General features: G+C 42.0%; 1 protein-coding gene across 1 annotated transcript; it reads left to right on the top strand.

The window, feature by feature from the left end:
* The first annotated feature begins 322 nt into the window (after positions 1–322).
* Positions 323–25,163, top strand: smc3 (structural maintenance of chromosomes 3). Its single transcript, XM_042304511.1, is given in 31 exon segments — positions 323–522; positions 1,187–1,262; positions 1,422–1,460; positions 1,585–1,652; positions 2,701–2,772; positions 2,876–2,955; positions 3,072–3,150; positions 3,847–3,964; positions 4,344–4,519; positions 4,756–4,836; positions 5,377–5,541; positions 6,536–6,657; positions 6,977–7,190; positions 7,367–7,470; positions 8,275–8,374; positions 9,961–10,121; positions 10,392–10,533; positions 10,696–10,846; positions 11,162–11,314; positions 13,329–13,480; positions 14,029–14,187; positions 17,273–17,380; positions 17,949–18,057; positions 18,282–18,356; positions 18,359–18,423; positions 18,885–18,989; positions 19,929–20,141; positions 21,040–21,231; positions 23,005–23,182; positions 24,018–24,124; positions 24,322–25,163. Coding segments are annotated over 31 exon segments (3,651 nt in total). The 5' UTR covers positions 323–507; the 3' UTR covers positions 24,394–25,163.

The following is a 25,163-nucleotide window of genomic DNA, read 5'->3' as shown; positions in this document are numbered from 1 at the left end:
GTTTTTCAAAATACAGTATTTCAGTTTTAAATACTGTACCAAAATATACTTTCTCTGTCAGCTCTTTGGCGCCCAACAATCGCACGCATAAGGACCATACCAAGTACAAATAATGGGGATGTGATAATACTGAATGCTAATAATAAATATGTTGTATGTACTTGTATGAATCAAATTCACATTCATACATATCCTTAGTATATCTATATTTTAACGGGTAAACGAGTAACATTTTATATTTCGATTGTATCGAATATTCATTCATCAAAATATCTATGCTCCCCCTCTTTTCTCATTATTGACTGTTCCATTTCATCCCGCTCGTGACGCCATTTTCCTTGTTGTTTCTCTTTCGCCAGGATATTTCAACAAACTTGGATACATGCATTTTGAACAAATATTCACAATAATCACTTTAAAGGCCCACCTTCCCTTTATTGAAGGAGAAGGGGTATTTATTGAAGTTGTTTGTTTCGCTTTCTGAGGAAAGTTCCTGATTAGGCGACCATGTACATCAAACAGGTAAACTAACGGCGCGAGCTCCATGTCGACGACCCGCTCTCTGAAAATGATGCTTGCGGCCTAGCCAGATAGCTAGCTTTAGCTAAGAAGTATTGTAAATAAATTAACATTTACACGTAGCTAGCTAGCTAGTTATAGTCTACAGTACTGCACTTAGAAAAGTAATCTACAAAAATTGTCATGTGCCGGATTGCAAACAATTCTGGATCATGTCTGTCAGTAGGCTAGTTAGCTGAGGTACTAGTAGTAGTGATGCTAGTCGCTAGCTAATGTTATAGTAGCTAGCAATATGTGGTAATTTTCTTCAATCCAGCTAACGTAACTAGTTAGTGCAGATAAGTTAACTATCTTGCCAGTTAGCTATCAAGACAAGCCATTCATAAAGTAGTCACATTAGCTAGCTATTAAGATAACGTTGTTTGTTATTAGCTAAGCTAGCTCGGAAGATACTGCCCCATCCAGCTTGCATAACATTAGTTTGCCTTTTGACATAGCTAAGAAGTTAGCTGGCTAGCAATTGTTGGCAGCTAATTTCAACATCCTGTGAAAATAAACTATTGGTGGATGTCTGAATCGTTTATTCAATGCAATGGTGCTGTAACTAGCAAGCTTGGATCATTTAAGATTTGTGATAGCAGTTGCACTTCCCTTCTTATCCTCTCAGGTCATCATTCAGGGGTTCCGAAGTTACAGGGACCAGACTGTGGTGGATCCTTTCAGTCCAAAGTCCAATGTCATCGGTGAGATTCTGCAAAGTTTACTCTCTCCCAAAAACTCTAGCTATCTTTAGTCATAAACAACACCTCACGATGTAGGTAGAGGAAACAATGGGCTGCTGCCTTTCCATCCATTGATTGATTGACTGACATTTCCCTCCCCTGTATGTTGTTTTCTCACAGTGGGAAGAAATGGATCGGGAAAAAGTAACTTTTTCTACGGTATGTGCGCCGCTCCCCTGTCCTCTTCTGATGTTTTCTACCATATGAAATTAAAAGAATATAAAAAATGGTGATGCATTTATTTGCTGTATATAATAAAAACAAATGTTTGTTTTTCTTTCAGCCATTCAGTTTGTGCTCAGCGATGAATTCAGCCATCTTCGCCCCGAACAGCGCCTGGCCTTGCTCCATGTAAGTAGTGGAAGTTATACTAACAGTAATGGATATTATATAATCCTCAGTCTGTTGTTCAAATCAAAATCAAATTTATTTGTCACATACACATGGTTAGCAGATGTTAATGCGAGTGTAGCGAAATGCTTGTGCTTCTAGTTCCGACAATGCAGTAGTAACCAATGCAGTAGTAACCATTCCAGTAACCAATGCAGTACTAACCTAACAATTCCACAACTACTACCTTATACACACAAGTGTAAAGGGATAAAGAATATGTACATAAAGATATATGAATGAGTGATGGTACAGAACGGCATAGGCAAGATGCAGTAGTTGGTATTGAGTACAGTATATACATATGAGATGATGTAATGTAGGGTATGTGAACATTATATTAAGTGGCTAGTGATAATTTTTTTTTTTTACATCAATTTCCATTATTAAAGTGGCTGGAGTTGAGTCAGTGTGTTGGCAGCAGCCACTCAATGTTAGTGGTGGCTGTTTAACAGTCTGATTGCCTTGAGATAGAAGCTGTTTTTCAGTCTCTCGGTCCCTGCTTTGATGCACCTGTACTGACCTCGCCTTCTGGATGATAGCGGGGTGTGAACAGGCAGTGGCTCGGGTGGTTGTTGTCCTTGATGATCTTTATGGCCTTCCTGTGACATTGGGTGGTGTAGGTGTCCTGGAGAGCAGGTAGTTTGCCCCCCGTGATGCATTGTGCAGACCTCACTACCCTCTGGAGAGCCTTACGTTTGTGGGCGGAGCAGTTGCCGTACCAGGCGGTGATACAGCCCGACAGGATGCTCTCGATTGGGCATCTGTAAAAGTTTGAGTGCTTTTGGTGACAAGCCTAATTTCTTCAGCCTCCTGAGGTTGAAGAGGCGCTGCTGCGCCTTCTTCACAACGCTGTCTGTGTGGGTGGACCAATTCAGTTTGTCTGTGATGTGTACCCCGAGGAACTTAAAACTTATTACCCTTACTACCCTCTCCACTACTGTCCAATCCTCAGTCTGTTGTTAACCCCATAACACTGTTATAACAATGTTATTCCCTGTCACTGCAGGAGGGAACTGGTCCTCGTGTCATCTCAGCTTTTGTGGAGATTATATTTGACAATTCTGACAACAGGTTGCCGGTAAGTTTCTCACCAAACATGATTGTCACCTTTGATATTTAGTCAGTCATGTTTAGTTTGATATCTCTCTGTTCGTTGGTCAATAAATTCACTCTCCCTCCAGATCGACAAAGAAGAGGTATCCCTCCGCCGTGTCATCGGCGCCAAGAAGGACCAGTACTTCTTAGACAAGAAGATGGTGACGTAAGTGTCTGTTGACTACACGTCTGTTGTGACTGAGCAAAGATCGAAAATTGCCTCTCTGTTTGAATATGTAACCATCATGTAATCAGCAATCACGTATGTTGTTTTTGTTCCAGTAAAAATGACGTCATGAACCTCTTGGAGAGTGCTGGTTTCTCCCGTAGTAACCCCTACTACATCGTCAAGCAGGGGAAGGTAAGACGGCACTATGAACATATGCTCGATACAGGCTCCGTTGTGCAACATTCATTGGTTATTTGCTGCAAACATGTTTCTTTGCACCACTGTGCTGACTATATATCTGTTCATACAACCCAACGTCTCATACAATGATATCTTAAGTAACATGTTTTCCCTTGTTTGTAATCTGTGTCCAGAACAACCATATAACTTTCTACATAAATTATACAAAGGATAACTTTAATATGTTTCGTCTCTCAAATGGCTACCCAGACTATTTGCGCCACCATCTTTATGCTGCTGCTACTCTGTTATTAACTCTACCTACATGTACATATTACCTCGACTAACCGGTTCCCCCGGACATTGACTCCTGTACCGGTACCCCCTGTATATAGCCTCGCTATTGTTATTTTACTGCTGCTCTTGAATTATTTGTTACTTTTATTTCTTGTTTTTTAGGTATTTTTCTTAACTGCATTGTTGGTTAAGGCCTTGTAAGTAAGCATTTCACTGTAAGGGCTACGCCTGATGTATTCGGCGCATGTGACAAATAAAATTAGATTCATCATGTATCCAGATCAACCATATAACTTTATACATAGGATACCTTTCATGTTTCCTCTCTTTATCCTGTATCCAGATCACTTTATACGTAAGTTATACATGGGTATCGTTCATGTGTGTTTCCTCTCTTTATCATGTATCCAGATTAACCAGATGGCTACAGCCCCTGATTCCCAGCGTCTGAAGCTGCTACGTGAGGTTGCAGGAACCAGGGTGTACGACGAGCGCAAGGAGGAGTCCATCTCCCTCATGAAGGAAACAGGTACAGTATAAGAACCAAAGTCTCTCTATATGTCTACGATGACACCATCTAAGACTCTGTTCACATGCATTCAGTCACCAGATCTAAGCAGAGGTATTCTGACTCACTACCCAAGATTGGTTTTGATTTAGACAAATTCAAAGCGTGCAGTTATCGGGAAAAAACAGTCGACTTTCAGACGCATCGCACAAACTTTCAAAATAAATGCTGCTCTTTCAACTTCCAAATAATTTTCCAAGGAAAGGCTATATAATTTAGTTCCCAGAATAAGCATCTCCCTTTCCTATTACAAATGGCCCTTGGTTGGGCCACCACAGCTTGTAGATATAACTGTAGACCTAAATAACATACTGGTGCTCTGTTTTTGTGTTTCCCCCAGAGGGTAAGAGAGAGAAGATCAATGAGCTGCTGAAGTACATTGAGGAGCGTCTCCAGACCCTGGAGGATGAGAAGGAGGAGCTGGCTCAGTACCAGAAGTGGGACAAGATGAGGAGGGCTCTTGAGTACACTATCTATAACCAGGAGCTCAACGAGACACGTGCCAAGCTGGACGAGGTAACAAGAATTTTAAAAAAAGAACTAAATGTGTTTATGGAGTTTGGGTTGCGAAATAAATATCTGTCAAATCAAATTGTATTCATCATGGGCACAGGATGTCTAACAAAAAGTAACTTTCAGTTGGTAGGGGTTTGCTTTTGTGGTCTGACCTTTCAAATTCTTCCTTTTTAAATGGCATTTGATATTTTTGATTGCATAGTTAACTGTTCTTTAAATTTTGTTTCCTCTTTCAGTTGTCCTCCAAGAGAGAGACCTGTGGAGACAAGTCCAGACATCTGAGAGATGCCCAGCAGGATGCCAGAGACAAAGTAGAGGTAAGTGATTCTGCATACAGTATTTGCACAGAATGGCTTGGAGTGTTTATGGATCTGATCAGCTTTTCACATTACCGAGCCAAGCTGTACTGAGCTGGCATGGTTACGCATCCATCCACCACAGTTCCTGTAACCGTGCTGAAAAGGACTCGGGGGGGGGGCTCATCGCGCTCTAGCGACTCCTTGTGGCGGGCCGGGCGCCTGCAGGCTGATTTTGGTCATTAGTTGAATGTTGTTTCCTCCGACACACGACACAAGCGGGTTAAGCGGGCTGGTGTTAAGAAGCGCGGTTTGGCGGGTCATGTTTCAAGTGCATGACTAGACCTTCACCTCTCCCGAGCCCTTTGGGGAGTTGCAGCGACAAGACAAGATTGTAATTGGATATCACAAAATTTAAGAGGAAAGGGGGGTAAAACAAAAAGAGGTTTCTATCTTAGGGCTCTTGTGTATGCAAACCTAACCATTTCCTCTACAGTCAGTGTCCATCTACTCTACGTATTATTCCTCTCATTGCCTCTTCTCCTCTTCCTCCCATTGTAGGAGACAGAGCGTGTGGTGCGTGAGAAGAAGTCTAAGATCAGTGCCATGAAGGAGGAGAAGGAGCAGCTGAGCTCAGAGAGACAGGAGCAGATTAAACAGAGGACCAAGCTGGAGCTCAAATCCAAAGACCTGCAGGAGGAGCTGGCCGGCAACAGCGAACAGAAGGTAGGGGAGCACAGTGGTGGGGTGGAGGGCGGGGTGAGTGTGCGTGTTTGAGATAGAGAGTGGTGTGTGTGTAGTTGGCAACAGTGAACCGAAGAAACGGGGCGGTCAGAAACCTCCTCATCTGCGTCACTGTGTGTGGGTTTAGATGTGTGTGTGAGACCCCCCATCCTTACCTACTACGTACCTACCTCTCCATCCTCAAACGGGAGCCTCTTCATCTGCGTCAGTGATGATCCCCCCCACACCTCCAACACCCCCTACCTCTTCTTTTCTCCATCCCTCCCTACCCCCTTCTTTTTCTCAGAGGGTAAGGACAGAAGCCTCTCCATCTGCGTCACTGATTCACCACACACCTCCATCTCTCTCCCCCTACTGCTAGTCTTAACCTCTCTTTCTCTCCCTGCATCCCTTCATTCTGGGCAGTGGCCCAAGGGAAGAGATCTGGCCCCAATCCCTGTATGTGTTGCAGATTAGACAGCAGCATCTCAGCGAGGTTGGATTAGGCCCACCTGGCCGGGAGAATGTTGCAACAGCTTTCTTGTTAGCTTTGTTTTGTTGGGATGGTTGGAGGGGGGCAGGAAGAGGGAAGTAGGGAGAAAGCGGGTGGGTGTACCTGCGTCATCTGCCTTTCTGACTGCTGGGAGTCACATGATCCTATCTGAGTGATATGGATCAAAGCAGACTTTAGGAAGCTCCCGGGCGGTGACGACATCGATGAAGGCAGCTCCCGGCACCTCTCTTCTTCAGAGGGGTTGGGTTAAATGAAGAAGACACATTTCAGTTGAATGCATTGTTGTGCAACTGACTAGGTATCCCCTTTCCCTTATGGTTGACATATCTAGAGTAATCACGTGTGTAGATAAAATATTATCTGCTGGCATTTGAACTTATTTCAGTGATGACCCCACACACGTATGAGTATCCTCAAATGCCTCTGAGTGTCACCCGTTGTCACTATTTGTTTCTATTTAATAATAATGAATTCCTCCTCCAGAAACGTCTGCTGAAGGAGCGGCAGAAGCTGCTAGAGAAGATAGAAGAGAAGCAGAAGGAGCTGCAGGAGACTGAGCCCAAGTTCAACACTGTGAAGGAGAGGGAGGAGAGGGGCATCGCCAGGTCTGTAGGAAAACCCTACACTGCTCAAGGCTCAACAATCAATTAATCGTTTGTAATCGGCAACAACTTTTTAATGTATTAATAAAAGGATATTTACTCATTTTCCCCCATGTAATGTTAGTGACACCTGATGTTGAGCCACTAGAAAGTGAATGAAGTTGGTTCTCTTGTAATCCTCATTGGTGAAAGACTGGAGAGTGTCCAACATGGCACCTTAGTAGTAGGCCACTAAATAAGGAATAAACTCCCCTTCAGAATTTTTTTTCTGAACTTCCCTATGTACCTTTTAACACCTCCTGTCATCCCTCGCTCCACCCAGACTGGCCCAGGCCACCCAGGAGAGAACAGACCTGTACGCCAAGCAGGGCCGTGGCAGCCAGTTTACTTCTAAAGAGGAGAGGGACAAGTGGATCAAGAAGGAACTCAAGTCCCTAGACCAGGCCATCAATGACAAGAAGAGGCAGATTGCTGCCATCCATAAAGACCTGGAGGACACTGAGACCAACAAGGAGAAGAACCTGGAACAGTATAGTGTATAGAACCTAACTCATGACTCATTAACAGTTCAATTGGAACTATTATGGTTGATTATAATGCCTTATAAGAATGATTTTGTTTAAATAGAACGTTTGATTCTGTTCTAGATTTCACTCTGTTCTATAATTCTTGGGATAAAGTTTGTATTTGACTGGTCTGTTTTTCCCTGTAGAAACTGGACCAGGACCTGAATGAGGTGAAGACCAGGGTGGAAGAGCTGGACAAGAAATACTACGAAGTCAAGAATAAGAAGGATGAGCTGCAGAGCGAGAGAAAGTAAGATCATGATCTATATCTTAATCATTTGTTTTGCTCCATCTTGTTGTTTCTTGGGTTGAGTCATTGTACATTGCACTATTAGGCAAAGATATTGATTTGAACCTGTAAATCTTCACTTCGTCTTCTCGCTTTTCTTTCTTTACTGCTTTTTCGTCAATGTTCGTTGAGTCATCATTTGCGCTTTTATATATTGATTCTTATAAATCGTAAATGTATTTTCTTTTTTTAAAATTATTATTATTATTTTTTACATGTGTTTGCACTTTAAATCTTTATTTACTTAGAAAATATGTATTTACTTTATCTGGAATACAAGACGAAGGCCTATAAGCCCTGACTAGATTTCCACCGTGTTAAAGGTTGGAAGGTTGTTCCCCTTAAGACTTACATTCAGCTTCCGCCTGGCAACCTTTATTTCCTTACCAGACTGGTCTGCTCTGCTGTGAATGTCAGCACGCCTTTCCCCTCTCTTCTCCTTAACAATGGAGAGGTATTTATAACCCTGTGAGATGGATGCTGCCTGGTGCTTTGCACTGTGTGCTGTAGAGAAGGGCCTTGAGATACTGAGTTGTGTGAGGAGGAGAGAGAAGACCAGAGACGATTAATAGAATATGACATATGGGTGATTAACGTTTACAATAGAGCTGCTCTCAAAATTAAGGCATTTTCCTGGAAATGATTCAACAAAATTAGCATCTACAATATTTGCCCTGGCTGCATAATTTGGTACAATGTCTTTTGGACTGAATGACAAGTAAATGCATTAAACTAGCAGTGTGTTTGTCTGTGTGCCTCCAACAGCTATCTGTGGCGGGAGGAGAACGCTGAGCAGCAGGCCCTGGCAGCCAAACGAGAGGAGCTGGAGAAGAAACAACAGCTCCTTAGAGCAGCCACCGGCAAGGTCAGTGTGACCTCCTACCCAACGAAACACACACACACTCGCACCTTAGCATGCATCGTCATATCATGCATATCATCATACTGCCACCTGTAAGGTCAAAATAACCTCCTCCCCCCTATCGTGTTAGATTGACCTATGAGTCATATTAATTATGGAAGACCCACCTTCACCTCTACATGAATGTCTATGTAATCCATATCATCCTACTAGCCTTATGCTAAACCATGTGTGGTAGTTCCATTTATCTATGAATCAATGCCAGATTAGATAGGACACACACCTTCCCCTTTACACGTGATCATACTAGTCTTGTAGTAAATCTTCTGAGGCAATCAGAAATTACAAAGGTCACACCTTCACATACACCCATCCATTTATATACTCCCTGCCCCACGGCCAAGGAGAAAGAATACACACACCTTCACACGGACACTCATTTCCACACATTTACTGTTTACTACCAGTCATGTCATGGGCCTGGTGTTACAGATGAATTACTAAGTCCACACCATGAAATAAAGGCTACACACACACGCCGTCGCACTACCTACTCAACCGATGGTCGATGGCTCGGCTTTAGCAACGATGAGTCACTGATGAAAGCAATCCCACCTGAACACTGAAGATTCACTTTGTGACTCCATTATTGGGGAAAGAGAGAGGTAGTGATTTTGTGACTCAACCAATTATTAGGGAAAGAAATTGCGTAGAGGTAAAGACAGTCTAACAAAGAATCAGCCCACCCCTTTCTCCCCACTCTCCTAGAAATCTACAGTGTATGTCTATGACTCAGCTGCTTATTACTTTTTCAGTCACACTCTAATCAGTCCTTTCTTCAATCAAAATCTCCTCAAAATGACGTTCTATCAAAATTCCAGGTGGTTAGCTTGGTGATTGCCGTCTTTACTTGCTTGAGTGGTCCGGTCGAAGCTGACTTATACCCGGGACTTCACAGAGAGTACTTATCTTTTGGACTACAGAATGTGGAAAATCACTATTTTCACCTACGTAGACTAGTGATGGGCACTATTATTATAAATATCCAAACGGACGTTAGTTTTCAATGACTTCCGAGAGTACATACAAAGATAGACCATGACATTTTAATAAAACAACAGTTTGGCCGTTTTTATGACTGGGCCCCATAACAAACAAACAAAGAGGTGCCGGTAGCCTACACACTTTTCACGCATGTGGCTTATTGTGGGTCAATCAAAGCTTCACTACCATCAAAGGCTCCATGTGTAGCAAGTGAAGTGGGAGATTATTAATCAATGCTAAATGGATTTAGAATTATGGAAATAAATTGGCAAAATTATGAGGATTAGGCAACAATGAGCAACCAACAGGTAGGCTGTTTTAATATGAATTGAGTTGTAGACAAGGACGTGGGGATCAAAACAAGTGCTTTCTTTAAAACGCATCTATTTCAACTGTCCGAATATCTAAAAAAAAATCAGGATATTATTTGAAATCTTTTCAAATGCCCATCCCTAATGAAGACACTTGTATGACGCCACAGATAAATATGCATTTAAAAAGTGTTGAAATGTTAAGGTAAATCTTGCTATTTTTGTCCACACTAGGCCATTCTGAACGGTATTGACAGCATCAACAAGGTGCTGGAGCATTTCCGCAGAAAGGGGATCAACCAGCACGTCATCAACGGTTACCATGGCATCGTCATGAACAACTTTGAGTGTGAGCCCGCCTTTTACACCTGTGTGGAGGTCACCGCGGGAACCAGGTGAGTGACGGGCTCTTTTTCAATAGTATTTTCTTTGTATTCCTTATGTCGTTTCTTTTCTCCTGGATTGGAGGACACATTGGAGGAGAAGATCTGAGTTTCTTCCTCTCTGACCTCCGGGGTGTTTTGAGAAGGAGACGGGGAGAGGGGACACAGTGAATCGTGGAAAGACCATTGAGAAAGCCAGAGAGAAGCTTGTTTCCTCAATGTAAAAGTAACTGTTACTCAAACTTGTTGGCTCATACTCCTTCATGTCCCCCTCCCGACCAGGTTGTTTTACCACATAGTGGAGACAGACGAGGTGAGCACCAAGATCCTGACGGAGTTCAACAAGATGAACCTGCCTGGAGAGGTCACCTTCCTGCCCCTCAGCAAGCTGGACGTCAGGGACACCGCCTACCCTGAGACCAACGTAAGGGAATATTCTTGAATGGAATCGTCCTAAAAGTGTAACCAAGCAAAAAAATCTACCATACCTCAAATACCGTTCTATGTATTTGACCCAGGCCTGCTATGACTTAGGCTCATCAAAGAGCGTTAAACTGACCTATATTTCCTCTCTTCTCTCCTTTAGGATGCCATCCCCATGATCAGCAAGCTGCGCTACAGCCAGCAGTTTGACAAGGCCTTCAAGCATGTGTTTGGAAAGACCCTGATCTGTCGTAGCATGGAAGTGTCCACCCAGCTGGCCAGGGCATTCACCATGGACTGTATAACACTGGAGGGTAGGTATCGACTAACGTGATCAAGATGAAAATTAATGTAAATGACAGCAATTCTGGTCTGCCTTTTACAGTCTATGTTCAAGTAACTAGAGGTTTCTTGGTGTAGATTTTGAAGTGTTTTGGTTTTTGTTGTTGTGTTTGTGAGTTGAGATCACGGGTGTTTTTCTGCTGCAGAGGTGACCAGCACAGTACCATACCAGTTAGTGTGCTGTGGGACAGTTTAGTTATTTAGTTAATTGTAATTAAAAAATAAAAATTCTGGTGTGTGATTTTGTTATTTATATATATTTTTTTGGTTTTGTTACTGTCTCTCAGGTGACCAGGTGTCCCACCGCGGGGCGCTGACAGGGGGTTACTATGACACCAGGAAGTCACGTCTGGAGCTGCAGAAGGACATGAGGAAGGCTGAGGAGGAGCTGGGAGAGCTGGAGGCCAAACTCAACGAGAACCTCCGCAGGAACATCGAACATATCTTTTAACTCCATTGTTAGTTTGTTGGTTCATTCATTCATACAGATCTTCCTAGTCCTCTAAATTAAAGACCCAAACTGATTTTTTTGTGCACATGACGGTAGTGCACATGACGGTAGAGATTGCGAAACACATACTGATGCAAATGACCATATCATTCTGCCAGTTAAGCATAGGCTACTTTGTAGTTAACATTTAAATGGAAAGGTTTTCGGGAAAGCCCTTTCCATCTAACAAGACTTTTCATTAGCTTCATCTCGAATGGCTACAACAAGGTGGTAGACACGCAGTTTTAGGAAATACGAATAACTAATGCATTCGGTTCATTTATTATGATCAACTTTGGCAAATTAATATTCAATACATTTAGTTGATTCCCTACTAAGTTCAATGCGTTTAAAAAATGTTTTTTGTTGAATTCCGTTTTAATATCTGGATTCCATGATTCTGTCTGCGTTTTCCGCATCGGGGATTTTATAGGCACTGTTTATGTTTCTGATTAGTTAGGAATACAGGCATGTATTGATTTGTGATTTGACCCATTTACCATGGTCCTGTCTCAGTCTAGCTTGTCGTACACTAACTCAACTCCCTACCCTACAGTGGACCTGAAGTGAGCCAGACACCAGAGATACTAATATGCCATTTTAGTCCTAAATACAGGGGCTTAGTAGGTGATGGTGTGTTGTCATCTCTCTTGCGCTAAGTTGGAGGAGATTTAATGTGTAAACGATGAACAGGTTTCGTATTGAAATGGGTGGGATAGTGTGTGTGGTGTTTCATGTCATTTAGTTGTAAAACATGGGGATTAAGCAGGTAATGGAGTGTCTCATGTTTTCCTCTCCCTGGTTCTCAGGAGGTTGTGTGTGATTGGCTGGTTGGAGGGTATTTCATGCCTCCAGGTTATGTCTTGAACCCAGCAGGAGGGAGGAGGTGTGTGTAGGTGGATGTTGGAGGATTACATGTATAATATGAGTGTGTGTGATGGCGAGCCAAAGAGGATTAGCTAGAGTGTGAGAGAAAGAGGGAGAGCAAGAGCATTGCCCTCAGACCTCTTTCTCTGTGAGTCACTGGTAGCAGGCAACACCACGCCGTGTGTGTGTGTGTGCGCGCGCTTGAGTTGATTGTTGACATGGCATCACTCCTGTAAGCCCCCAGCAATGAGTCAGAGGTTCAATCAATGATTTTAAAAGGATGTTTATTTATATAGATATTTTTTTATCTACACCACCTCTGGCCCTTAGGTAAGCTTGCCATTAGGGAGATGCCTGTCTGTTTTATTTTAAATCAGTCTTTTAAGGGGCAATCTGTCATTGCTACATCATTTTTTGACTTATTAATTATGATATGGACCCATTGAATCAAATTTAGAAATGACTGATGAGCTTAGTTCACCTGTCCATACCCCCCAAAAAAATATGCCAATGTTTGTAAACAAAGTAAATGTAAACAAACACTATATAGACTCAACATGGTTAAAACTATAATTTTGATACCATGGACGGTCAGTCCTATGCATTTGAGAGCGGTTACATTTCTCCAGCCCTGTCCCTCAGCTTTTAACCCAAACGGGCAAGGAGTCCAATTTTTTATTGTTTAAATTGCTGATGGCACTTCAATTATATGGAAAACGAAAGATCTAGTTTTGGATGATTTGAGTTTAACCAATACAATGTTACATGCTTTGAGCCTCTCCAAAAGTGTTATAAATCCCAAAAACCAACCAATCAATCAATTGAACAATGATATCCATCATGTATGAAGTATGTTCCTTAACCCTCCCCTGTATGTATCAACAATGAGATCTATAGGTTATATAGGTCCTACTTGTTTTTAAAGTATGTTCCTTAACCCTCCCTGTATGTATCAACAATGAGATCTATAGGTTATATAGGTCCTACTTGTTTATAAAGTATGTTCCTTAACCCTACCATGTATGTATCAACAATGAGATCTATAGGTTATATAGGTCCTACTTGTTTATAAAGTATGTTCCTTAACCCTGCATCACGTATCAACAATGAGATCGACCAGCTAATGAACCAGATGCAACAGATTGAGACCCAGCAGAGGAAGTTCAAGGCCTCCAGAGACTCCATCCTGTCTGAGATGAAGATGCTCAAGGAGAAGAGGCAGCAGTCCGAGAAGACGTTTATGCCGAAGGTGAGGTTGATTTGGACTTCAATGTGTCTCTTGGTTTCTATCGGGCCCTATTCAAGGGAATCATGAATCAAATGTAGCCGTAGTTGACTGAATCAGACCGTGATCCAGTTCAGCGTTATGACAAAAAATGTAATTGTTTTGAGATTCAGAAATGTACCGTACACATCCAGGAGGATGATAAGAAGGGTGTATTTTTATACCCTACAAATGTCAGTATTATGCTGCCATGACAAGCACCCCGCCTTTTTACATTTGAGGAAATGCAGCAGTCTGAGAAGGCATTCATGCCTAAGGTAGCCTACAGTTATATAGCTAACTTTATGATTGTCCACCACATGAACACATTGCTGCACTGTTCTAGCATAAACTGTGCCTGCTGCTTGCAAACCAAATGTCATCTTTTGGGCATTGATAAATAATTTCAACCCATTTAATCTCTCCTCACAGCATCGCTCTCTCCAGTCTCTAGAGGCCAGTCTCCATTCCATGGAGTCTACCCTGTAACTCTTCCTCTCTTCAACTATCTCTCCTTTGTTCTCTCCTCACAGCAACGTTCACTGCAGTCTCTAGAGGCCAGTCTCCATGCCATGGAGTCCACCAGGGAGTCTCTGAAGGCTGAGCTGGGGACAGACCTGCTCTCTCAGCTCAGTCTGGAGGACCAGAGACGTGTGGATGACCTCAACGACGAGATCAGACAGCTGCAGCAGGTAAGGAGACAGTTAATGAAAGACTACAGGGGGAACAAGTTTAAACGGGGCACTGTGTGGATGTATGGTTGTATGTGGTGTTTGAATGGCTGGATAGCTGGATGGTTTTACCTACTGTTAAGACCTTGACGTCAAAATCAGACCACTCCAACATGTAAACATTACAGCTAGAGACAGGAAACACGTTTCAATGGGGCACAGATTATATCTAGAATGAATGAATTACATTTTTATTTTTGTCATCACGAATTGGCAACACATCCCTTGTGAATTAATTGACACATAAACAAACATTGCAAGACCACAGTGAATTATTGTAATGATCATTCTTCTTCCGTTCTCTGCATTACGCATCGCATAAAGAGTGAAACAAGTTCAATCAATACATAATAGTAAATAAGGTTATCCAAACAGTAATTATATTCCTAGAGCAGTAAAATCATACATGCATGCATATACAGATAAATAAATACATATTAAACAGAAGGCATTTAAACCCAGTCTGGCACAAAGAGGAGATTCATTTGGGAGACAAGCCTATACACAATCTATATACACACATACAATTTACCACATATAAGGTAAATATTTTTTACAATGTAATTATAGGTAGCCCTTTTCTTTTACTCCAGGCTTTATCTAAATTTTCCGCAAATGGAAATACACAATGGACCAAAAAAAAATGTGTTTCTCCTCATCGCTCAGCCACATAATGCCAGGGTATATCTGGTGTGCTTTCTGGAATAAGAGCAAGCGTATATCGTGGTAGGAAGGGCAATGGAGGATAAAATTAGTTTTATTCTCCATTTCTTCGAGGTCATAATAGTTACATAGTCTTTCCTCTTCCATTTCACCACAATACCGACCTGTTTCAATACGCAGAAATATCACTGATCTTACCTGTGCCAATAGCGATCTCTTGCTTTTAGGTAGGTTATACATAATATATCTCACACACACAAATTCACCCTTAATCAAACAAAAGGTTTTCAATTTGGGTTTATGATTAATCTCCACCCATTTTTTTCCCCAAATTGCATCAACAGTTGTTTTTTAATCATATCTATGTCTCCCTTAATTTAGGCGTCTCCTTGTTTTACACCCGAGGGTGTGGGAAACCAATCTGTACGATAAAATTTCCCATCAACCCGTCTTTAACAAACTAGGCTAAAAAATCCCTATTTACAAAATCAATGTTTTAATTCTATTTAATTTAAACCTTTTATTTAACTATACAATACAAATCATAAGCTTTCTGGAAATCAATGAAACATGCAAAAGTAGGCTTCTCTTCGTGTAATCTATTTCTGATTATTGTACAGACCGAGAAGATATGATCTATACAGGCAGTGGACTTTTGTTTTGTTCTTCCACCAGAATGTTTTTTTCCTCCAAAAAGGTCAATAGCCTTTTGTTGAGGATGGATGAATATAATCTATAAACCGTACTTAATAAACGTATGCCTCTATAGTTCAGTGGCACTCTCGGGTCATTGTTTTGAAGATATGGGAATGGGATTCACTATAGACTTGTATGGCAGTATACTGTACTCAAAAACAAATTTGGAGCAAATTATATAGGACTTCAATTAATTATTATTTTTTGTATTTTTTTAACCTTTATTTAACTAGACAAGTCAGTTAAGAACAAATGTTTTTTTTACATTGACAGCCTACTGTCAATTTAGGGGATTTTGGGGACTAAACACTTAGCCTAAACACAATCACTTTCTTAACTTTTGCAGACAGCTCCTCATTTAAGTATGGGTTACATATATACGAGGGAACCTGTGTAATATCAGAGTTCAGCCCCCTTCCCCGACTTCCATTGGAATTTTCTTATGTCATTTTGGTAACAACTTGTTTATTTGGCTCAAACTGTTGAGGATTTGTTGTCTTTATCCCCTCAAGGTGTGCCCTCTTTTATATCTCCGTTTAAATAGGTGCAGTCTTTTATCAAACACATGCTCATTTTTCTTAAATTCCTTCCTAAAATGTTCTCTTGTATTCCTATCTTTACACTGTAAAAATAAGTACTTAGCCTTGCGCATTACTGACCATACATCCTTTAGCTTATCATTCCAATAAGACTTGTTCGGCTTGTAAACTTTCCTGGACTTCTTTATTCGCATACTTTTTTCATATTTCAGAATATATAGTGTCACAAAATGTTTCATACCACACATCTAAATCAAATGCTGTGTCTTGGCAAGGTATTGATGAGTTCCACCAGAGCTCTACATGCCAGTTCAGAACATAGAAAGTCATTTAGCACATTTATCTTCTTGTAATTTGGCCTGTACGGGGTATGTATCTTCTGCCCCGAATGATGTATTACCTGGTTGAGGAAGTTTGTGGATATTATCAAGAATACAGACAGTGATTGAATGAATACCAAAAGTTCACTTGATTCTAATTTATCACCCTGTCCCTGATGATAGAAGAAAATGATGGCTTATGATCATTTCACTGTCTTGTTCCTTCCGTTATTATATCATACATGGATTGTTAACAGCTTTGTCTTTGCCTTTTTGATACAAAAACACACAAACACCTTCAGACTCACAGTCGATTTTTAAGTGTCCTCGATGAGTTGAGCGCTAGCTAGCTGCGGTGGTGTGGGCACTGCATTCACAGCCAACCACACAGACACACTACCAGCTGCTCACAATGACCACCTCAGTAGCCACCTCAGCTGTTCTATCTGCTAACGTTATGCAATCGTCCCCGATTATAGAAATAGACTCATGTTCTGTACAGGAGTAGGTAGACGGGCTGTGACCCTCAGTCTCCTCTCTCTTTCTCTCTCCGCCTGCAGTTCTTTTCATAATTTTTTTCCTCTAAATTCATTTCTCTTTCTTTCTTATGAAGGCTCCTTTGTTTGGGGTGTGAGTGGGGGGGGGGGTACGCTCTATTTCTCTCATCTATTCTATTACTAACAGAGGGAGTCTCTCTCTGAAATGTGTTCTGTATTTTGTTATGAAAGATGAGGACATGAATGTTGAACAACAAACATGATTGTTGTGTTTGTGTGTGATGTATTGTTGTATGAAAGGAGCAATTCATTATGTTATCTTTGTGTGTAGGACAACAGGCAGCTGCTGAATGAGAGGATCAAGCTGGAGGGGATCATGACCAGGGTGGAGACGTACCTCAACGAGAACCTACGGAAACGCCTTGACCAAGTAGAACAGGTATGGTGTTACACAATGTGCAAAACTAAACCTAGAACAAGTCCGGTTCCACAGTAGAGGTATTGTTCCAGAATTTTCCAAACGGAAACTAGAACCGGTCCGGTTCCAGAATGTCTCGATGGGAACCTAGAACAGGTAGAATTCCAGAATATCACAATAGTGACATTTTTATTATTATTTTTTATTTATTTAATCTTTAACATTTTTTCAGTCAGAATTTATTTCACAATGTCTCGTGACCCCACCCCCCACATATTGACACAACCTTAAAATTGCAGCATTAACTTTTTTACATCAACAAATAACCTTCAATTCATTACATTTTAATCTGTTATCAAAATGAAAAGAAACCATTAAATAAATACTCAATAAAATGTAATTTTTCTAAATATCTTTCTCAAAAACGTTTGTATGTTGTCCCATACGATAATCTGTACTGTTTATTTTTTTGTTCCCGACTTTGAATACCACTGCTGTAGGAGATGTATGAGCTGAGAGAGACATAGGGAAGTGCTTGTGAATGTGTTTGTTACTCCTTATTAACTTCTTCCTCCATGTGATCCTGTAGGAGTTGAATGAGCTGAGAGAGACTGAGGGAGGCACCATGCTCACAGCCACCTCCTCAGAGCTGGAGGGAATCAACAAACGCATCAAAGATACACTGGCACGCTCCGAGGGTAGGTCTCTCACACACACACACACACACACACACACACACACACAGGCATTAGCAATATAATGGAGCTCACAGGAAGTATTGTATTGGTCTCTCTTGAACAGTAGTACGTTATTTGACCTGAATTGATGAAAACCTACACACAATCCTCAATATCAATAGAGGTACAACTCAAGTACAATAGTTACGTCTTCAAAGTGCCAACTGTCCCTGTTCATCCCCCAGACCTGGATGTGCTGATCGACAAGGCAGAGATTGAGGTCAAGGACCACGCCAAGAGCATGGACCGCTGGAAGAACGTAGAAAGGAACAGAACGACGCCATCAACCATGACACCAAGGAGTTGGAGAAGATGACCAACCGACAGGTCCGCCATTTGAATCGTCAGCTATATTAGAGTTCGGTGTTTTCATTATTTTGGATAGATTGGGGGTAAGGCCTTGCAATAGACTAGCATCCTGCCCAGTCGGTGTACAGAAACAGGAGATGGGCTCCTGCTCCTATGAGCCGTTTTGGCTCGCACAAACCAAGGCTACTTACTGTACCTTATTAGGATGCCCATTGACTGACCCCATGACGACCGCTAATCTTCCTGCGGTCCATACACACGACTAAAAAATACATTTGACATAAGACTTGACAATTTATGTTGAAAGACGACAGTAGTAGACATTAAAAACATTTCATAAGCAGATATTAGAATAGTTTAAAATACCTGATAGGTAACACCTGTTATTGCGCCTTGTGTCTCTGATCATTGTTGATGCTGTGTGGTAATAAAGTACTAATACTAAAGCCATAATGCTACTGTTACTACTCCTACTACAGGGCATGCTGCTGAAGAAGAAAGAGGAGTGCATGAAGAAGATCAGGGAGCTGGGGTCCTTACCACAGGAGGCCTTCGAGAAGTACCAGACCCTCACACTCAAACAGGTGAATTCTCTCTCTCGGAATAAACACACACACACACACACACGCACTCTCTCTCTATAGGAGTATACACACACACTCCCCAGGGATAAACCTACACACACTCTATAGGTAAACAAACTCTCTCTCTCGACTCCCTGTCCTGTTTTTAACTTTCAGGACATTGATTAGCAGCCAAAGCCAAACAGTCACGACGACAATAATCTCAGAGAGCCTCCTCAAGCCTCGACCGAGGGGCCAGGGCCTGGTCACATACACACGGCTGAGACACCGCCCACTCACTCTCACACTTATGAAAGCAGCAGCAGCCACCTCACTGTGACTCAGACACCTAGTTAGCCGGCTCCTGCCGCCAGACATCCCTGGGCACCTCGGTGTGTGTCGAGTGGGCTGCTGGCTCATCTCATAAGTGTGTGTCTCCTTGACCAGACTAGAAATATCCCATACTTCGTGAGGATGAGCGTTAGCTTCCTTAATCTTTCTCCCCAAGACATTGAGTTTTCATTAGCTGGCCAGGTCAGATAGTGGATTCTAGAAGTGGATGAAGCCAAAGGATGATAGTCTACCTCTTATACAGCCTCTCTTTTTGATAGGTCTCTTGACTTGACATAGAAACTGAAGATTGTTAATAGTTTTGAGTGTTTTGAAGGGATACGTGTCAGAGTTGGGATTATGGTTATTTCAACTCCATACTCAAGAGATGATGATTAGAAATATCCTCTTTGGCACTTTGCCATCGAGCTTTTCACCTGAATCGTGTATGTCTACAATACAGCATGCGTAGTAACGCGTTACCTCGCCTCTTCATCCTAAAGTTCCTCTCCACAAGTTGTTCTGTAAGCTGAAGCAGTGAAACACAGAGCTGAAGAAGTACGGCCACGAGAACAAGACATGTTTAATGTTACCCTAACTCTCTCTCTCTTCCTCTCCCTCCCTCTGTAGCTGTTCCGTAAGCTAGAGCAGTGCAACACAGAGCTGAAGAAGTACAGCCACGTGAACAAGAAGGCCCTGGACCAGTTTGTCAACTTCTCTGAGCAGAAGGAGAAGCTGATCAAGCGCCAGGACGAGCTGGAGCGAGGACACAAGTCCATCATGGAGCTCATGAACGTGCTGGAGCTCAGGAAGTACGAGGCCATCCAGCTCACATTCAAACAGGTACATTGTCCTCACTGGGCAAGTACCCAACCCCTTCATTAGGTGACGGGTGCGCTTCAACCCTTGAATCAAAATCTCAATCGAGTCTCAAATTGGTACGCTTTCAACCTGATTTACATCTCTAACAGATAGACTGTGATGCCTTCTGCACATACACCTGTACCCCTGAGCAAGGTCTCAATCAGAGTATTCAACCCCCCGAATAAGTCCTTAACCTTCAACACAAATGTTCATGATTTAACCATATGAAACTCAAGACTCCAAATGAAGGACATGGTTGTTGAGTTCTGTCAGCATGAGTTCAATCAAGCACATTCACATTGCTGGATTGATAATAGTAGTTTTTACTTACAAGCTCTTTTCATTTTACAGTAATAATCTCTGTTCCAAAGTGACTAACCAGGGCCTCCCGGGTGGCGCAGTGGTCTAAGGCCATCAGAGACTCTGGATTCGAGCCCAGGCTCTGTCGCAGCCGCGACCGGGAGGTCCGTGGGGCAATGCACAATTGGCCTAGCGTCGTCCGGGTTAGGGAGGGTTTGGCCGGTAGGGATATCCTTGTCTCATCACGCACTAGCGACTCCTGTGGTGGGCCGGGCGCAGTGCACGCTAACCAAGGTCGCCAGGTGCACGGTGTTTCCTCCGACACATTGGTGCGGCTGGCTTCCGGGTTGGATGCGCGCTGTGTTATTAAGAAGCAGTGCGGCTTGGTTGGGTTATGTTTCGGAGGACGCATGGCTTTCGACCTTCGTCTCTCCCGAGCCCGTACGGGAGTTGTAGACAAGATAGTAACTACTAACAATTGGATACTATGAAAAGGGTGAAAAGGGTAAAATGTAAATAAATTTTAAAAAACAGTGACTAACCATATCTTGACAAATTCCATCTTTCCTCTCCTCAGGTGTCTAAGAACTTCAGTGAGGTGTTCCAGAAGCTGGTTCCAGGGGGCAAGGCCACTCTGGTGATGAAAAAGGGTGACACGGAGGGGGGTCAGTCCCAGGACGAGGGGGAGGGGGGCACCGACAGCGAGAAGGGCTCAGGCTCTCAGAGCAGTGTGCCCTCTGTAGACCAGTTCACCGGAGTCGGCATCAGGGTAAGAGTGTTTGTGGACCGGTGTGTGTGTTTTGAGGTTGAACCCGAGAACCACTAGAGAGATTTGTGATAAATAGTGTAAATGTCATATGTACTCTGAAAAGCATTTATGAGGTATTTTTTCTCCCAATTTTACGCTGCTCTAATCAAAGAGTAGTCTCCCAGTGTCGATACCACATTACACTTATTTTTTATACGTACACAGTGACGACACCAATGGTTGGTCATGGAAATTTGGTTAAAAGTCATGAAATTCGATATGTCAATGTGTATGTAGAAAGTATTCATACCCACATTCTGTTGTTACGTCCTGAATTCAAAATAGATAAACATTCAAATACATATCACCCATCTACACACATGCCCCATAAGGACAGTGAAAACATGTTTTCAGATTTTTTTAAACTAATTTATAGAACATTTTATACAGAAATATCTCATGTAAATAAGTATTCACACCCCTGAGTCAATACATGTTACAATCATCTTTGGCAGCGATTACAGCTGTGAGTCTTTCTGGGTAAGTCTAAGAGCTTTGCACACCTGGATTGTACAATATTTGCCCATTATTATTTTAAAAATTCTTCAAGCTCTGTCAAGTTGGATGTTGGTCATTGCTAGACAGCCATTTTCAACTTTTGCAATAGATTTTCAAGCCAATTTAAGTAAAAACGGTATTAGTCTTGGTAAGCAACTCCAGTGTATTTGGCCTTGTGTTTTTAGATTATTGTCCTGCTGAAAGGTTCATTTGTCTCTGTGTCTTTTGGAAAGCAGACTGAACCAGGTTTTCCTCTAGCTCCATTCCATTTATTTTTATCCTAAACTCCCTAGTCCTTGCCGACGACAAGCATACCCATTACATGATGCAGCCACCACTATGCTTGAAAATATGAAGAGTTGTACTAAGTGTTGTGTTGTATTTCCCCCAAACATAACGCTTTGTATTCAGGACAAAGTTAATTTCTTTGCCACATTTTTTACAGTTTTACTTTAGTGCCTTATTGCAAACGTTTTTTTAATTTTTACGTATTCTTACATGCTTATTTTGACTCTGTCATTTAGATTAGTATTATGGAGTAACTACAATGTTGTTGATCCATCCTCAGTTTTCTATCACAGCCATTCAACTCTGTAACTGTTTTAAAGTCACCATTGGCCTCATGGTTTCCTTCCTCTCTGACAACTGAGTTAGGAAGGACGCCTGTATCTTTGTAGTGATTGGGTGTATTTATACACCATCCATAGTGTCATGAATAACTTAACCAAGCTCAAAGGGATACATTTTTACCCATCTACCATTGGGTGCCCTTTGCGAGGTATTTGTGGTTGACTCTGTGTTTGAATTTCACTGCTCGACTGAGGGACCTTGCAGATAATTGTATGTGTCGGGTACAGAGATGAGGTAGTCCATTTATGTTAAACACTATTATTGCACACACATAGTGAGTCCATACAACTTACTTGTTAAGCAAATGTTTACTCCTTAACATGTTTAGGCTTGCCATAACAAAGGGGTTGAATACTTACTGATTCAAGACATTTCAGCTTTTCATTTTTTATTATTTAAAAAAAAACACAATTCCACTTTGACGTTATGGTGTATTGTGTGTAGGCCAGTGATACAAAATCTCTATTTAATCCATTTTAAATTCAGACTGTAACACAACAAAATGTGGAGAAAGTCCAGGGGCGTGAATACTTTCCGAAGGCACGGTATGTGTATATCCTTTTCAATAATATTCCACATGTGTTTCTCTGGTCTTGCCCCCTCCAGGTGTCGTTCACGGGGAAGCAGGGGGAGATGAGGGAGATGCAGCAGCTCTCTGGAGGTCAGAAGTCCCTGGTGGCCCTGGCCCTCATCTTCGCCATCCAGAAGTGTGACCCCGCTCCTTTCTACCTGTTTGATGAGATCGACCAGGCCCTGGACGCACAGCACAGGAAGGCTGTCTCGGGTAATAACACCACTCATATCAAATAAATATAGCATATTTTATACAACACAACCACTCACAGACTGCCTCCCTTGGATAAGAAGAGATGGAATAAGTGTGTTGAATTTACAGCTAGCCTTTCTGTCTTGATTTTCAATGGGTGGCAGGTAGTTTAGCAGTTAAGAGCGTTGGGCCAGTAACTGAAAGGTCGCTGTTTCAAATCCCCGAGCCAAATCGGTCGATGTGCCCTTGAGCAAAGCACTTAACCCTAATTGCTCCTGGAAGTCACTCTGGAGTATCTGATGAATGACAAATGTATCTGTAAAATAAATGTTCTGACTTTAATAAGTCTGTTGAATTTACAGCTAGCCTTTCTGTCTTGATTTTCAATGTTCGGCCATCCACAACCCTTGCCTGGCTGCCCGAACTCCTTGCTCCGGCCAAACGCTACGCCCATAGACGTTAGTTTCTTCTCCACAATGAGTCTGGATCTGAGTACCTCCCCAACGATTTCTAGAACTCTAACATGTTGTGATTGGTCCCAGAAACGGATGGGTTGGGCCAGAGCCCGAACACACTTAAGCAAAGCAGCAATTTGAAAATTTGTCATTGGCTTTGATACTCTTGATTGGTTAGAAATGATCCAATAGCTGTTGACTTTGTTTTGTACAACACCCATTATTTTGACGTCCCCACAAACGGCTTCAATGATGGCAGTCACAAACTGAAGTATATAGAGCAGTGGAAGAATTCAGTTTGGGTCGTCAGGCAACCACAATCCTTCAAGCAAGCATGAAGAAATGTAAGCATTATAACATATCTATAAATCTCTTATCCTGTGTAATGTGTGTTCCAGATATGATTGTAGAGCTGGCGGGCCATGCCCAGTTTATCACCACTACGTTCAGACCTGAGCTTCTGGAGTCAGCCGACAAGTTCTACGGAGTCAAGTTCAGAAACAAGGTGAAGTTACTTAAACCTTTATACGTTGGTCCACATCGGTATGAATGTGTGGGTACTGGCTACTCACTCACTGGCTAGTTTTAGACTAGTTTAACAACATCTGGCAGTCAGAGACGTGAAAAGTATGTTTCATAAGATGGTTGTCTCAGTGGAACTCAGACACAGGCATTGGTCACTCACTGTGTGTGTGTTTCCAGGTGAGTCACATTGACGTGATCTCGGCAGAGCAGGCGAAAGACTTTGTGGAGGACGACACTACCCATGGTTAAGAATAATCAACTCTTCCTCATCCACCTCCGTAGTGCACTGCCTAACTCTGAACCTTCAGTCCTCTCCACTCCGACAGAACTCAACCAGGACTCTATGGTCAGCCATTATTGGAAACTATTCCCACTCTAGCGTCAGAACTCCCAGGTCCATCATCTAGCGCTCAGTAGCTCCACCACTGTTCCCTCCTCTATGACATCGTTATGACGACATCCATCGTCTTAGCGGCCGAGGAGGGGAAATAAAAGTTCATTTTGTTTTTTTCTGGCCCGTTTTTATTTGATTTTTAACAATGTTTTCAGGTGGTCATGTTGATGTTTGAGATGAGGGTTGAATTTCAGTGCTGGCGCAGCCTTTGACCTCATTGTATATTGAAAATGGAGAACTTTACGGATTTAAATGCATGTTCTTTTTTCATTTGAAACTGTTGGTCTGTGCTGATGTTGTGCTGAGGATTTTTCATCATAAATTGGTTGGTCACTTTGAATCTCAAACTGTGAGGTATAGTGAAAGACAGAGAAATAATATCCCGTTTGTCAGAATAATCTTTTTTAAGATATGACATATTATTAACTTGTTGTAATGTCGTTACCAGAAAAATGGTTTGAAACAATCTGAATTTTTTGTATTCTTTCTTTTTGTTTACGGTGTCTTGGCATTCCCTGTTGTAGGTCATTATCTTGTAACCAGTTAGTTCTACACTGACTGCATTTTAACTAGTTGTTCTCTCCATATTACTCTATTAGAAAACAATAAAAATCGTATAAGGACA

This window comes from Oncorhynchus tshawytscha, linkage group LG02 (genome assembly GCF_018296145.1).
Source record: "Oncorhynchus tshawytscha isolate Ot180627B linkage group LG02, Otsh_v2.0, whole genome shotgun sequence".
Lineage (NCBI taxonomy): Eukaryota > Metazoa > Chordata > Actinopteri > Salmoniformes > Salmonidae > Oncorhynchus > Oncorhynchus tshawytscha.
Note: the sequence above shows the minus strand (reverse complement) of the source record. Positions and strands in the feature narration are given on the sequence as shown.